Here is a 17068-nt window from a genome sequence, read left to right as displayed (position 1 = left end):
TTGATGCATTGAAGTCTCTTGCTTCCTTGCTCTGCAATTTAATTACCTGGAACTTATCTCCTTTTATAAACTGTTACACACTCAGCCCAAAATGTTTGCCACTCTTCAACGTTTTCATTAAAAAAAAAAAAAAAAAGTTGCCCAAGAGTAAAAGGAGGCATCCCATCCTGCCCAGCCTTGTCGTAGTTTTCAGGCTGGTGAGAAAGAAGAATTACTTGATAATCCCAACCCAGGAGCGGTCCTCCCAGGTATCAGCCCAGATCGGAGCATGCCTCTCTTGACTACATCCTAACGTTTCCTGGCATTTCTGCCGAGGGAGCAAGAAGCTGCTAAATATCCTTCAGGTAAACACTCAAGAGAGAGCTATTTACTCGGCCACATCGCAAATGGCATTTCATTTATCTCACAAGTCGAAACCACGCTGATCTCTGAAATTTACCCAGAAAAAGTACATTGGAAGGTCAAAAGGAAAACTGGGAGCCTATTTCTAAATTATCTTTGCGAGGGTGTTAAAAATGGTAGTCATTATCCCTATTACTGCTGTAGAGGACTGACCTGAGGTCAGGTTCTCATTCAGTGTTCCGTGCTTGCCACCGCTGCTGCCCCCGCCCACCGCCACCCACGTTCTGTGATTGTCCCCTGCCCCTTCACATCTCTTCCTAAGTGGCTGCTTTTGCAGACCTGCGTCCACTCTGGTTTTCTTCTCCAAGGCAGCAGTCCCATAAGGATTTCGACCAAGTTTCCATTCCAGTTTGGGTAACAACACATGCAGCCAGGTAAACGGACACTTGAGGCCTTGACCGTCAGCATCTCAAGTGCACCATGATACACAGGCAAGATGGAATCCTCCCTTCTACGGCCCCTTATGTAACGCTTGGAGATGACCACAGAGGCGAAGAAAAAGTCTAATCAGCTGTTAGAGCCTTAATTACATTCCTCTTGGTTGAAATCCCCAAATTACCTAATTGTCACTCAGTTCACATTTGAATGGTTGATTTTCCCCCCGATCTATTATTATTCTGTCTTTTGGATGTCGGGTGTTGGTAGCAGCAGAATTCAACAGCAAGCCTGCAAGGACTGACTGCATTTCTGCCTTTCCCGTGGAGGAATCCAGGGTCCTTAGACAAATCAGCTCATGGGTAAACTGAGGAAGTAAAACGGGCGTACCGGATAAAAACCCACGAGACCAGCACCTCTGGCTGTTCTCTCCCCTCCTCCTGTGCCTCAGTGTCCCAGCTCCCCAGGACACAACTCTTTCTGTGGCAGGGTCTTTCAGATGGATCCACGGAATATTCCCTCAATAGAGCAAACTGCTCCTGTCTGTCCTAGTATTTCCTGAAGCAGAGATGATGGCAGCCTTGAGAACAGGGCAGGTGGCAGCAGTGGCCCCAGGCTCTGAAGTCACAGCCCAGCTGCCCCCGATCACTGTTGGATCTTGGGCAAGTCACATGAGCTCCCCATTGCTCAGCTGGTCAGACCAGGCTGATGATGGGCAACTCCTTACAGAGTTGTCCGGGTGAGATGAGCAAAGGCAAGGTGGGGTGATCATGGGGCCTCAGAAACGTGGTTCTTAGAGTAATTAATTCTTTAATAAGCGTCCCCGTGGCCCTGGGGAGGACCGACGGATCCATCCCAAGAGCGTGTTCACAAAGTTCTTTAGTCATTATGAGTGAGCTCTTTTTGATGCTTTGCTGAATTTTCAAGTTTCTAATGTGGTTGTCATTCCAACGTGAAGCCAGATAGGACAAAGGAAACACTTTTAACTGTCGAGATAATTACCAGGACACATCACACAAAATCAAAAGTAAACCAAAGAAACAGAACTTCTGCCCATCCCTGGGGACCAGGCAGCACAAGGACTCTGGAGGACTGGGGATTTGAAGTGAACTTCTGAAAGAAATGGTGGCTCATTGTTCCAGAGACTTTCGCTTTTAAATTTGAGGTTGAACAAGGGTTGAGCTCTTCTCCCATTGGCTGAAGCTCAGGAGGAGAATGGAAGCAAATATGCGGGTTGTTCGTGGAAACAGCAGCGATCACAACTCATTTCCATGAATTACCAGATCCGTGCTAGATTCCAAGACAGTTGACGCTGCTATCCATAAAGATATTAGATTATCCTGAGAGCAGTTATTATGGGAGGGAGGGAAAAAAAAGCCACTGCTCCAGTGCGAGCTGTGTAACAATTAGGCAATTCTGAAATTTCAACTGAGAGGAATTTAATTAAGGCTCTAATAGCTGATTAAACTTATTTTAGATCTGTTGGCAATTGCCACTGGTTACATAAGCAACCCGAGAAGAACGATTTCCGTCTTTTACTTATGCCGTATTTAATCCTGCTGGTGGCCAGAGGTAGCATCCTTTCAGTGCTTTTCCAAAACATGGTCTTCAGACCACCCAGAGCAGAATGACCCAGGATCCTGGTTGAAAAGTCAAGATTCCCGGGCCTCATCCCAGACCTACTGATGCAGACCCTCCAAAGGTCTAGGAGTCTGCGTTCTTAATCAGCCCCCCAAGAAGAGGTTCTTATTCATCCCAAAGTTTCACGATCCCACTACCTTGGATAATTGCATTTAAGACTGGGCATTCAAAAGATGCAGACACTGTACCTCATTACTGAAAAGCAGCTCTTGGTTTTACTCTGCCAGTGGCCGTCAGAGGCCCCGTGGCCTCGAAGACAGTGGATTTGACCCACACTGCCCTTCAGGAGTATCTCTGTAGAAGCTTGTTTGCATGCACCACGCAGGAGAACGGTGGTCTCAGTGTGACCTTTGGTTTCGGCGGACTCTAGCCGTCTGGGACTTAACTTTAGATCGGGTCTTGGTTTAAAACAGAAGTCCCCGGGCTCAACTGCGAAGTGCCCCAAGTAGAGCACGTCTTGACTTCCTATCAGGCCACGGTCGTGACTCCAGCATCCTTGTTGTGATTTCCAGATCAGTCAAATGCCGTCTGCTTTTGGTTTCAAGCAGCAACCACAAGACGCGAAATTACTGGCGTGCGAAGCTGCCAGCAGCTTGCTGTTGCGATAGATTTGCACGCAGAGGCGAGAAGTGATGCTCGTCGACGATGCTGTTTATGCTGAATATGGGCATTAAATCATTTTAAATTCCCTTCACGGCCATTTATCTCCTGTCCTTTGGAAGACTTTATATTTCAGGTAGAGAGAAATTGGCCTCCTGTTTGTTTTGTTTTTCTCCTTAAATTCATCTTCCTGAAGAGTTAATTACTCACATCTTCTCCAGCTTGGGAGTAAATCACTGCTTATTATCTGGAGTGAAATGCATTCTGATGTTTTGCACACGCCAAGTGTTTGTTGTAAGGCCTGTTTGCCCCTTGGTTGTGAAATGAGCTAAGTGGGGCCGGTCAACCTGGGGCATAGGCAGGGCGAACTCTGCTCCCGTTGTCGGTTTTAATAAATTTCCTCTCTGATTTTTAATTTAGCAATCCCTATTGTCTTGTCTCCAAGGAGAGGAGCTGAGTAAACAGGCTCCTCTCCTCTTTCAACTTTGAATTCTAAGTAAAAATGGAGGGAGAACCACGTTCAATTCAGCAAATATTTATCGAGCTGGCTGGTGGGTGCGCGCCATGGGGCAGCCTCTGGGGGTCACGTGGTTGTGGAAGCCGGACCAGGCCGGCTCGCCAACAGAACCATCGCAGAAGACACACCGGGCCTTCGGTCCCCATACCCGTACAGCCACACCATACAGTCCTACCGTCCGTCTCTGAGTTCTCTTGATGGTACTTCTCGGAGATCTCAAGTTCATGCCGGCCTCACCACCGACATCTCCTGTCCTGCTCATCCCGATGAAGGCACCGCCTCCCAGCCCGTCACTCTGGCTTCAGAATCTTTGAGCCACGCACCGTTTCTCTGCATGGCGTTGGGAAGAAGTGATATAATACATCAGGCTGATTTTATCCCTGCCCCAATGTTGAGGACTCACTAATCCCTGCCCTTGCCCCTCTGCACACTTCAGCTGCCTAAGGATAAAGGCGAACCCCTTCACAAGCCACACGGCGGCTCTGCCGGTCTGGCTCAGAGCGGGAAGTCACTTCCTGTTGGAAGCCTCCTTTGGTCCCCTTCCAGGGCAGGAAGCTCTCTCTTCGGCAGCATCCTGTGCTCACTCCCAGCATGGCCATTATGTCCTTTTATTGCTACTGAGCTTTGACTTCTCTTCTCCAGCCGGAGTGGAAACTCCGAGGAGAGGGGCCAGGCCTGCACTGTTCATGATTGTAGTCTCTGTGCCTCCTGCAGTGGCTGCAACCATGGAAAGCACCAGATGCATGGGTTGAGCCCTGAATCAACAAGGGAGAGAGGTCAAGGGCAAGGGAGAAGGTTCTAGAGGCACAGAAAATGCCAAAATGCTTTCCAGCGGGAGAGTTGGGCTCCATGGAAGAAGTGGTACTTGAGCTGGCTCTGGAAAGCACAGGTGGGATTGCAGTTTGCGGAGGTGGCAAGGAGAGGGGTGTCGGGTAGAAGGAACAGTGCAGGCGAAGGCAGGGACATGCGTGTCAGTCGGGGTGTGTTTGGTGAGAACTGAAAAGTGTATGCATTGTGGCTTAGTATGGTGGGTGCATAGAGGTGCGACTGTGTGTGCAAGGTCTGTGTCGATGTGTAGTTGTGCATGTGTGGGTGGGTGTGAATGTACATATGACTGCATTGTGAGTTTGGGTAGGTATGAGTGTGTGTGTGTACAGATGTGGGTTTGTCTTTGGGTTTATGTATAGATGTTTAGGTAACATGATGTGTATCCGTGCATATATACATAGATGAGTGTGTGTGTGTGTGTGTGTGGATATGTACATGTGTGAGAGTGTGCATTGGGTATCTGAGAGAGAGGAAAAGCGACAGAGAGCAGAGAATCTGGTGAGATTGGCTGGCTAATGTTAAGGGAGTCCGCATGATTCTGTAGACACTCTGAGTCATGGAAGGATTTGAGTTAAGGGCTGATGTATGATTTTGGCATTTTGATGTGTTTTTAGGGGGCGGCTTAGGAGACCGGTTATGAGGAGATTTTAATTGTCTCTTGTAAGCACGTCGTCAACAGATCCAATAAAATCAAACACATCTCTTTGAAAGGCGAGCCACAAACATCTCTTAACCTATTTTTTTCCAGCTGCTTGTAGTCTCCGTGATCTCTCTCTGAATTTACCCAGACGTGAAGGGGTGAATATTAACTTATGACAGACGGTTTCTGGAGATGAAATTATCTCTGCTCTGAGAAAATAGTGGCTGAACATTTTGATAACTAATCACTGCCCTTTCACAAAACAGTTTCCAAGAGCTGAAGAGCAATTAGCTTTCTAAAGGCACTGTATTTAAATTTTATTAATAAAAACGGATAAAAAAAATCATTACAAAGTTAATTTCCCCTTTTTATAGTTCTTTTAACGGAATCACTTTTCTCCATCAGAGGTCAATTATTTTTCTTTGTCCTCAAAACCTCACTATTTTTGCTGAAAACACTCAAAGGTTTATCACCAAAATTCAGTTTATTTTGAAGGTAAAGATTTTATTCCTCCTCCCACACAGCCCATTTGGGTGAGTTGGGGACTGTTTTTAATTATAAAAAAAAATTCATGATAGAGATAAAAATCGTCTGCCTACACCTATTTATTGTGTATGGAGTATTTATAAGAATTAAAATGGTGCTAAGAATAGTGCCTAATACATACCAAGTGCCCAGTGAATGTCAACTTTTTTTGTTGTAAGAGTTCAAGCAGTGCCGTTCAGATTTTACTGCCGTGTCTCCTATCGCTTAGCTCTGCAGCCTTTCCCCGATAGGTTCTTCTGTTATGAGCACCCTATGCTAATCATCCCAGTCAAAGTCCTGGGGAAAACTCCTCTTGGCCCAGCCTAGGTCACATGCACATTCCTGAGCCAATCACTGTGGCTCAGGGGCCAAATGCATGAATGTGCCAAGTAAGGGCCATGTGCCTTTTCTTGAAATTGAAGCCAGGGATCTCTACAAAGGAAAACCAACACGCTGTCACCAAAAACACGAAAAATTGATGATAGTCACACAAACAGCAGAAGGCTGTTACAGAACCTTATGGGGAAATGTGGAGAAGATGGTTACTTGTGGCCAAAATCACTCATGATGGGGGAAAAAGAAAAAAAAAAAACCAAAAACCTAACTCAGGTTAGTATCAAGCAATGCTTTTATGGAAAAAAAAAATGCTTTTATGGAGTTAAAACATGAAATGATATGAACTCCTCTTTATTTTTTTAAAGATTATTTATTTTAGAGAGAGAGAGAGAGCGCCTGGGGAGGAGCAGAGGGAGAGAGAGAAAGAGAGGCAGACCCCCTGCTGAGCCCGATGAGGGGCTTGATCCCACGACCCTGAGATCATGACCTGAGCCAAAACTAAGAGTCCGTCGCTCGACTGAGCGCACCACCCAGGCATCCCCATATGAACTCCCCCTTTTCTTTTTTCATTGATTTAAACCACAACAAAAGAACAACGTACAGCACTTCCCCTGTGCTGGGCGTCCCTCCTTGCGTTTTGCCTAGAATAACTGATTTAGAACTCTCAGCAAAACTCTGAGTTCGACTACTGTCATCATCCCATTTTTCCCATGACGTCACTGAAACAGAAAGAAAGCAAGTAATACAGCTGACCCTCCAACAGGAGGGTTAGGGGCACCCACCCCGCACAGTTGAAAATCCACGTATAATTTTCAATTCCCCAAAATCTTAACTACTAATGGCCTACTGTTGGCTGAAACCCTTGCTGAGGACATAAACAGCTGGTTAACACGTGTTTTGTGTGCCCCCTCTATTACATACTGTGTTCGGTCAATAAAGTAAGCTAGAGAAAAGAAAATGTTACGAGGAAAATTACAAGGAAGAGAAAATGCATTTATGGCACCGTCCTGTCTTGATGGAAGAACAGCCGCGTGTAACTGGACCTGAGCAGTTCAAACCCGTGTTGTTCAGGGGTCAGCGGTCTGTCCAAGTGGCACAGCTGGGACCTGAAGCCAGGACACGTGGCTCCAGAGTTCACACCTTTGGCAACTCTGTTACTCTGTCTGAGAGAGCATCTGATTTTTTTTTTTTAATTTCCTCTTTTGAATTCAGAGAAAAATTTAAATAACCTTTGTCTTTTAGAATAGTTTCAGAGGCTCAGTCGGTGAAGCCTCTGCCTTCCGCTCAGGTCATGATCCCAGGGTCATAGGATCGAGTCCTGCAACGGGCTCCTTGCTCACCGGGGAGCCTGCTTCTCCCTCTGCCCTCCTCCTGCTTCTGCTCACCCTCTCTCTCTGACAAATAAATAAAATCTTTGAAAAATTTTTAAAGAAAGAGAATAGTTTTAGATTTACAGAGAGATTGCGAAGGTACAGGGAGTTCTCATGTGTCTCACGCCCAGCTTCTCCTATTACTAACGCCTGACATTAACATGGTGTTTGTCCCAACCCAGGAGCCGGTATTGATACGTTGTTTTTAACTAACGCCCATGCTTTATCCAGATTTTTAAAATCTGATGTCTTTTTCCTGTACCATCCTACTGTCTCATCCAGGACACCCCGCTGCATTTAATCACAACATCTCCTTAGGCTCCTCTTGGCTCTGACAGTTTCCCAGCCTTTCCTTATATTCTGATGACCTTCCCAGTTTTGAGGAGTTTCAGTCAGCTCTTTTCTAGGATGCCCCTAAATTGGGATATTTCTGATATTTTTCTTATGATCAGACCAAGGTTATGTGTTTTGGAAGGAAGACCACACAGTGTCATCACACTGTATAAGGGGGCATACTATCAAAACAACCTATCCCTGTTGGCATTGACCTTAATCATCTGGCTGCAGTAGTGTTTGTCAGATTTCTGCATTATCAAAGTTTTCTCTCTCTCTCTCTTTTTTTTTTTTTTTGCCCCAGCAAAACTTCTAGTCGCATTTCCTCACTGATTTAAAAGCAAGTCCTGGGTTCAGATCCCAATTCTCCCACTCTCAAGCCATGGGAACTGAGCAAGCTACTTAAACCCCATGCCTCAGTCCCCTCATCTATGAAATGGGGTAATAATAGTATAATGTCTTATTCATCAGTCTATTTTTAGAATTACACAAATTAATATTTAAAGCTCCCAGACTAGTGGAAACAGAAAGACATGTTTTTCTTTCTTTTCTCATCTTTATTTATTTGAGAGAGAGAGAGGGCATAAGCGGGGTGGGGGGCAGCAGAGAGAGAGAGAATCCCAAGCAAACTCTGCACTGAGTGTGGAGCCCAATGCAGGGCTCGATCTCATGATGCTGAGATCACAACCTGAGCCAAAATCAAGAGTCGGACAGTGAGTTCTCAACCAACTGCACCACCCAGGTGCCCCCAGGAAGACTTATCATCTTGCGTAATCCTTACAGTAGGCCTGTAGGGTGGATACTATTACTTACCTTTAAAATATGAAGAAACCAAATTTCACAGAGGAGGGTAGAGATAAAGCAGTGCTCTAGGTTTTTACTGACCAGGTTTAAATTCCTGCTTTGACCTTTACATCGTGACCTGAACAAGACACTTCATCTTTTTGAGCCTCAGTTTACCAACCAAGCAATAAGAATAGTCATTGTTCCCCACCTCCTGGACTTGCTTTGAGAATTGAGTCAGATAATGCATAATAGAGTCCCAGCGCTGTGCCTGGAAACACATAGTAAAGCACTTAATAAATGTTCACGATTGACCTTATCATCATTGAGCTACCCCAGCCAGGATTTGAACCCATGCCCCTCTGTACAGAATGAGCAAGTCAGCTTTGAGGGCAGCTTCAGATCTGAGCACCACTGGCTTCTGGACAGCACAGAACTCCCCACTCACATGGCTCTGGTGACCTCATTCTTTCTTCTCAGTCTTGCAGCTTGGCTCTCAGAACCATCCTGTCTTCTTCAGAGCTAGGCATGTCATTGCCCTGGCCTCAGCTGGCACATGGCCGCTTTCCTGAATTACACATTAAGGTGTGAGCTGTGCTGCCTTCCTTGGCCCCTTTCTAATGATCTATTCATTGCCCTGATCCCAATAAAGAGCAAGCTGGGAGGGCAACTTTTCTTGCACTTTACACAGAACCTTGGGTCTCAAAGACCTTAAAGATCATCTGGTCTACCCTCACCCCCCATCTTTGTTACAGGTGAGGAGACTGAGACCCAGGAGGTTAAAGGTCAAGCACATGTTGTCATGGGAGCTCAGCCGGTGCTTCTGCTGCAGAGGCTGTTTTCCCAAAGAGAGGCTTAATAGATGTTGAATGAATGATAGTAGTGCCCCTTAAGGAGAACTTGCTGTGCACCGGGAACTGTGTGTTCAGGGATGTTTGCTGTCCTTGTCTTGCTTAGAACCCTCACAACGATATCACGAAATTGGAATATTTTCATTTGGTGATTGGGGAAACTGACGTTCGGAAAGATCATGTGACTTGCGCAAGGTCACATGGCTAAGGGCAGTGGTGGGGTTTGAACCTGTCTGACTCCGAAGCTCATGGTATTAATGATTCTGAACGCTTTCTCTCTCTTCCATGTGAGGGAGAGAAGAGAGGGGTCCTGTAGGGATGAGGCTGATCCCTGGAAAGTCGATGGAGCGATGTGTGCCCATATCCAACACACACACTCAAGTGCACCTTCCCATCCCAGTTGTGTAGATATCTAACCGGAAGTTTAGCAAGGCCTCCGGAACTTCTTTCCCTTTTGAGTGCCAGAAGTAGGACCATGTGTTAAACAGAGACCGTATCGCTTCACTTGCTCTGATGCCTTGAAAACTTACCCCGGGAGGAGATGTGGTGCAGCCAGGGAATACATTAACTCCTCTGGGGCAGGCAGGACCTGCTGATCTAAAGTACAGACTCCACCCCGTGGGGCGTGCACGACTCTGGAGGGGATTGCGAGCCAGAGCAAGGTCCAGTTTAGAGAATAGCGGGACAGTCCCCATCGGCTTAAAGATGGGAGCAGGGACAGAGAGTGATGGCTCCTGTCCTCAGAGGGCACAGGGTTCTTCTGTCTTGGACATGACCTTTAGAGAAAGGCTCGTGGAGCATTCATATTCTGTGCCCATTTAGCGCCCGGGAACACTGAGGCAAGCACAGATGATGTGACTAACGTTTCTTCTCAATTCACGGTTTATTCCATTGAATCTTGCCATCCTCTTGAACCCCTCAAAGCAGCCAAAGCCCCTTTTAAGTTGGCATTGGGATGATGGTCTTGGCTCCATCTAGAAAATGTAATAGAGTCACTCTCAAAGGCTCGGCATCCAGGAGGCTGAAGTCCAAGTGCAGCATGAGCGAGGGAGAGAACAGACATTTGGGTACTGCAGTATTGTGATTAGCGTGCAAGATCCCTTAGCTGAGGCCAATATGGACACATCGATCAGTGTACTGGTATGTTCCGACTCACGGACATTTTTAAAAATTCAGATCGTGTGTTCCTTCATTCCATCAATAACTGTCCATTAAGTCCCTCCTTGTGCCAGGCCCTGAGTTAGAAGCTGCGGACCTCGAAACCAACCAGTGTCTGTATAAAATCCCTCCTAGACTGGGGAATCCTAATCTAATCAGAGAAATACATAGCTTGTTGAGGTATAATGTTATTAAGCAAATAGAGATTAGATATTTAAATCGAATTAAGGATTTATGAATGAAATGTTTCCATGTCTGGGAGTTCCTTCATGTGATACAGGAGAAGTGGGTGGCCATGTAAACAAGATTGGCCATGAGTTAGTAATTCTTGCAGCTAGATAATGGGAACATGGAGATTCATTATACTGTTGTACTTTTGTAGGAGTTTAAATTTTCCATCATGAAAGAGAAGACAAAGATGCACTGAGGGAGCACCGAGCTTCCTCCTTCAGGCAGATTACATATGGACACACATCCCTTCCATCCAGCCTTTCCCTCCTGGCCAACAGACTAGATGAACTTGTAGGGTAAATCTCAGCTCCTTACAAGGACCCGCAAGGCTTTGCACCATCTGACCCCTGCCTGCATGGGGTGCTCTCCCTTCCCTTCACTCCCCCCACCCCCTCGCCCATGCATCTTGGGATTTCCAGTCTCTGCTCAAGGGTCACCTCCTCAGGGAAGCCTTCTGTGATTTCTTTCCCCCATCTGCTCTCTTAGACCCATTTTTTTCTTTCTTCCGCCCGGTTTGTATGATGCGTTTTTGTGTGATTACTGTGCTCACATCTGTCTTCCCAATTAGCATAAAAATTCCATGCAAAGAAAATCTTCATTGTGTGTTCTCCAGTCTCCTTGGTGCCTAGTGCCATGCTTGGCACCTAGTGGCCCCTCCATAAATACTTAGGGAGCGAATGAATCTCCATTCATTCTGTCTACAAGCGCTGGACTGACTCAGAGTCCCTTGTGAAAATGCATATAGGAAGGGAAAGTCTCTTTTCCCCTCTGTGGTATATGGAATCCTGGAGCGGGGATTTGGGGGTTTGGGGAGCCTATCGGGGCAGCCTGTCAGACTGAGAGGGAGAGGCGGGAGCTCTGAAGATACCGGACAGCATCAGCACAGCAGCTTCGGCTCTGTTCAAGTTTTCCCACCCACTGCTTGCTTCCGCCCTCCTTGGCCGACACGCTGGGTGCTTACTTAGACATGGGAAGGGAGAGAGTAACTTAGGGGAGATTTGGGGAGTTGCTGCACTCCAGGAAGTCATACACCTTCGCTGCCTCTCTTCCCAGGGGTCAGCCTTGGGCCGGAACCTTGGCCTGACTCCACGGTGTAGGGTACAGTGATGTGGTCAATGACATCACCAAAGACTGTGCTGGCTAAACGGGCTTTGCCTTCGTTTCTGTTTCCTGGGACTTCCAGGGCTGTCTCTGCAAGGGAAGAAGGGTCTTTGAGCTATAACATGGTTACCATGGATCACTTAATAGAAGCACCTTTGGGTTCACATAGCCCTATGATATGGCTCTGTTTCCACGGCTTCCCAGCTGTGTTTGGACAGATTATACATCTCTGTGCTTATGTTCTCTGAACTGCAAAGTTGGAAGAATTATCCTTACCCTGTGGGTAAGTAACTGGTGATATCAATACATTTCCCGACTACAGAGGAGTGCTCTCAAGTGCTTATAATTATAGCATCAAAGAGCTGTGGTGGGCAGGTGCAAAGTTCTAGTTTACTAGGGAAGGCAGGTATGCCCTTACAGGTTAGGTGATATTTGAGCTAAGTCTTAAATGCAAACTACAACAATAATTAAATAAGGGCAGCTTGTTACACGCTAAGTTCTGTGCTCAATGCTTCATAGACATTTTGGCTCGTCGGAAGTTCACTACAGTCCTTAAGGGCATACCCTGTTGCTGTCTGCATTTTGCAGATGGAGAACCTAAAACTCAGAGAGGTTAAGTGACTTTCCCAAGGCTACTCAGCTGGTGGGTGAAGCCGGGATCAGCACTTAGTTCTGTGTGACTCCAAAAGCCATTCTCTTACCAACTTGAACTACCCAGCCTCTCTTGAAGGTTCGAGTTTTCCGAGAGAAGTGGAAAGAAAAGGAAATGAGGTAACAGGTCCCAAAAGGAAAAGCTTTGGATATCTCTTTTCTTCTAGTTGCCTATTTATTATTATTAGTTGGGTCTTTGTACCGCAGCAGACAGATGGGTCCAAGAAGGCAGGAATCATTCAGTTTTATCCATCACCGCTCCCGGGCCGGTGCCAGTGCGGAGCTGGTGTTTAGTAAGTCTGTGTCGAGTGAATGAGGAATTTGATGGGCTCAACATCGTCCCCAGCCTGTGCTGCACATCCCAGCGTTGGGAGATGAGCATGTTCGTTTGACCAAACCCTTCTACAGCCCTTCCTATCTTAAAAAGGAAGGTATCGGCGATGCTGGGCCATTCTTTAATTGGCCACATGGAATGTTTCACCCTAAGCAGCAAACGTTTTCTAGGGCAGTCTGAGGGAGGACTGTCTGCCTTTTCTCCTGCCACCCCATCACCCCTCTGGGTGTCCAGCGTGTCTGAATTCTCTTTACGGGCCTGAAATTCATTTCTGGCGATACTCATATTACAGGAGGGGAGGTGAGCAGGTCACGTCAACACAGCCCAGCCTGGCCTCGGCACTTAGCTTTTCAGACGAGGTGTTTCCTTGAGGTTGGGATTACAAATAAAGCGCTGACCTGTGGTGTCAAGCAATTGACGGGGGAGCAGGAGGAAGGAGGAAGCGCGATGCCGGGAGCAGCTTTCTCCCGGGGTGTATATGAATAGTGCCAATAAGCTGTCAAATAAAATTAAGGTTCAAAACATACAGCCTTCAGTTTGATTTCGCTAACATGCCAGCTGCTGCTCAGAGGGAGCAGATCGATTCTGTTTTGACAGGTCTCGGTGCACAGTAAGTGCTGGAAGTCTCCGCTCTGGGTCGGATTAATAACAGTTCACCTTAATTTGCAACTTAAGTAGCATGAAATGACGCTCCCGATTTCCTCTCCCGCGCGTCCTCCCCGTGTTGACTGTCCCGTCATTCCTCCTGCCTTTTTGCTCTTCCCCATCGTCTTCCTCTCTGCGTCCTCTTTCCCTTAGCATCTTAAAAAAATTTCTCCTTCTCCTTGTCTCTCCTACACTTAAAAGTATGGAGTCCCTACTACGTGCTGGGCATGGTGCTGGTTGCAACTCACAGACTTTCTTATTTAATTGCCACCACGTCCTTATAAAGGAGGGGGAGTTGTGCTGCCTACAGAGGAGAAAACAGACGCTCATAGTGGATCAGAGCTTGCCCAGGTTTGTGTAGCTAGTAAGTGGCAGAGGTGGGGGTCCCAGCCTAGACTTCTTTGATTCTAAATTTCCACACTGCTCTGGAGACATCAGTGGTCCCAAAGTCTCTGGCGGGACGCTAGGATCACCTGGGGAGCTCTGCCCGTCTCAGTGCGTGGGCACCACCGCCATATTGGTTAGCGGGGGAGAGGCCAGGGCACGGGGGCCACCCAGTACTCTGCTTTCCCTTTATCCCTATTTTTCTTAGCATAGAAACAGAAGCACATGTTGAGGAGGTAGCAGGAAAGCCCTCAAGATGGGCAAGGTTCTTGTCGCGGACCTTGTATGGGGAAGGACTCACCTTTCCAGAAGTCGGTGCTGCAGGAAAGCACAGGTGTGCCTCTGTCTCTCTGATGCAGGTGGGCAAGTGGGAGAACCAGACACTGAGCCTGAGGCACGCCGTGTGGCCGAGGTACAAGTCCTTCTCAGACTGTGAGCCGGATGACAATCATCTGAGCATCGTCACCCTGGAGGAGGCCCCCTTCGTCATCGTGGAGGACATAGACCCACTGACCGAGACGTGCGTGAGGAACACCGTGCCGTGTCGGAAGTTCGTCAAAATCAAGTGAGTCTGGGGATGCTGTCACTCGAATGCGCCCAGTCCTTTAAAAATAGCCTCTATCATCGACAACAGCGGTGTCCCTAATATCATAATAAGGTGTAATATAAAAAAGGCTGGCTAATACTAGATGATAATCTGTAATATTAGATTTTTTAAGACTTAAATAAATAACTGGAATCACGCTGGGTGGTTTACACTCATTTAATTCCAGCAACAGCAATAGGAGGTAAGTCGTTTTGCCCGTTTTAGATATTTAAACTGAATTACGGGGAGATTCAAAACATGGTCAGAGCCGTCCGATGCGTAAATGGACAAGCTAGGACTCGGGCTCTGGTCCACCGGACGCCACCGTCACATTCTTAACCACTGTGCTCCGTCAACCCTCCCCTTCGGTCTTGCCTTAAAAATATATATATTTTTAAATTTTTCTGGCTGTTCCCTCCAACCCTGCACATCTCCTCCCTTCCATCTTTTTTATATATCCCAGATACAAACTCTTTAAAAACTTTGAAAACTTCTCTCCAGCTGGGGGTCATGGTGCCCCTTCCATATGACTGTCCGATGTGATCGGCATGGACCTGGCCTTCTGGCAGTCTCCTCACTCACCGACAGCAAGCCAGCGTCACATCTGTGCCATTTCCTCTCTTAAAGACCAAAGGGAGAACTGACAGTTTTTGTGAGAGCTTCTGGTGAAGTTTATCCCTAACCTATCAGCCTTCTGGGGAAGCACAAAGCTTCACGACCAAGTCCCACGCCCTGATTCTAGGCTTTCTAGTGCCAACACAAAGAAAAACACGCCCTCATGGGGATTTTCGTGAAAGGAAAAGGCCTACTGTTGGAGTATTTTTGTCAGTATTTTCCGAGTACCTCCTTTCATCTGGATAATTCTCCCATGTTCTTTAATTCCCTCCCCAAGCTGGGTTTGCTCTCCCTCCTTCTGCAGAACCCTGGGTGTGTCTCTGAGCCTTAGTCTGCTCAGGCTACCATGACAGGTCGCCGCAGACGGCATGGCTTAAAGAAAGAGACACTTCTTTCTCACGGTTCTGAGGGCTGGGAGCCCACCAACAGGGTGTCTGGTGTGCAGACAGCCGTCCTCTCTTGGTATCATCACGTAGTGGAGAGCAGACAGGAAGCAAGCAAGCTCTCCCATCTCGTTCTAAGGGCACTCATCCCCTTCATGAGGGCTTCACCCTCTGACCTCATGACCTCCCACAGGCCCCACCTCCTCACGCCATCACACTGGGGTGTAGGGTTTCCGCACGTGACTTTGAAGGAACTCGGACATTCAGTGCATACCACTCCATCTCTCTGTCGCCTGTTTTCATGGCTTGTAGTTTGTCTTTCCCCCTGGAGTGTGAGCCGCCTAAATATTGGAAACGTGGCTCATTAGTCTTGTATGCCCAGTGACAAGCACGACACAGGACGCAGCAGTGTTGACAGTGCTCAAACAGATGAGCGAATGGATCCCTGTCCTCCCGCATCCCAAATTCCAACGTAAGTCATTAGACGGGATGCAGATCCCCAGAGCTCAGTGCTTGGGATAAAGATTGTTTTTTAAAAACATGATTGCACAATGTGTTATGAAGACACATTGTAGCTTGGGGAAAATTCTTCTTTTCTTTTAATCAACGAGGAACCTCGTTGGAGTTGAAATTCTGAATAGATTAGTCAATAAATAAATATACATGAAGCACAGTTCATGTGTGGGGCACAGTGAGGGGCACGGGCGATACAGCAGCCAACAGAGAAGACAAAAGACGGGGATCTTGCAAGATGGAGTGTGCACAGTTACAAAACAGCTCAGCCAGTAAAAGACCAGGACAGCTGCATGTTATGATAAACCTCGTGAAGGATATAAGTAAGGTGGTGTGAGGCGAGAGTAACTCGAGTACGCGGGGCTGCTGTCCCTCACACAGCTGGGATAGAAGACGATGTCGGAAAGGATGATGACCACGTGAGGAACAGGGCAGGAGCCTTCCAGGTCGAGGGAACAGCAGGTGCAAAGGCCCTGAGGGAGGAAAGAGATGGGCAAGTGTGGGAAGCAGAAGGAAGCCCAGGGCGGTGCTAGAGAGCCCCGAGCTGGGCGGGAGACGGAAGGGGGAAATGTGGGAAAGTTGTCCAAGGAGAGCTGGATTTGGGTGGGTGTTCCTTGAGCACAGCTTGATCAGATGAAGAAAGCGGAGGGGTTGGCACAAAGCGAAGACTCTCACCTCAGTAGGGGCACCTCCTTTATGACAGCAGTGCCTCCCTTGTTTCGATAGGGGCCAATCAAGTGGAGCCTCTGGGGCCTCACAATCCATAACAGGAGCTTTAAATCTTTAAAAGAAAAGCCTAGAAGCTGACAACAGTAGGTCAGTGAGTCCTGAGCCACATCTGTATGGAGAAAATGAACCCCCCCTCAGTAAATTCCTCTCTAAAAGAATTGACTCTTTTACTGGAGACTATAAACAGATTAACAGGTTCAAACTCACATTTTTGGTTCCTGTGGGAGGCAGCGGCTTGCAGCTTCCCTTTCCCCACTTGGCAACATGACAAGTTTACTGCACATCGAGGCGACATTAAAGTCTTTGAAAGCCATAGGCAGTCACTGGGACCCATTCATCCCAACATTAACACAGATCGGATCAATTGCATTTCCTAAAGGTGCTATCTTTGAGGCAGGCTGATTGGTTCTAAGAAGGATTCTGTTAGGTAATGTGGTTCTGTTTTTCTTGGTGATATTCTCCCAGGGAAAAACCTTTGTCTCTCCCTTCTGGTGAGTGGCGGGGTCTTTAGGACACACATCAGTCTTCTAAAAACAT

At 47.2% G+C, this 17068-nt stretch overlaps 1 protein-coding gene across 1 annotated transcript in view; it reads left to right on the top strand.

Moving 5' to 3' along the window:
* GRIN2A (glutamate ionotropic receptor NMDA type subunit 2A) overlaps positions 1-17068 on the top strand; it is a 359508-nt gene that overhangs the window by 271269 nt on the left and 71171 nt on the right. The window contains exon 4 of the mRNA XM_026520343.4: positions 14065-14270. Within this exon, the coding sequence (XP_026376128.3) occupies positions 14065-14270 (206 nt within the window). The remainder of the gene's footprint in view (positions 1-14064; positions 14271-17068) is intronic.

This window comes from Ursus arctos, unplaced genomic scaffold (assembly GCF_023065955.2).
Source record: "Ursus arctos isolate Adak ecotype North America unplaced genomic scaffold, UrsArc2.0 scaffold_2, whole genome shotgun sequence".
Classification (NCBI taxonomy): Eukaryota; Metazoa; Chordata; class Mammalia; order Carnivora; family Ursidae; genus Ursus; species Ursus arctos.
The sequence above is the reverse complement of the archived record's forward strand: the minus strand, read 5'-3'. Positions and strand labels throughout refer to the sequence as shown.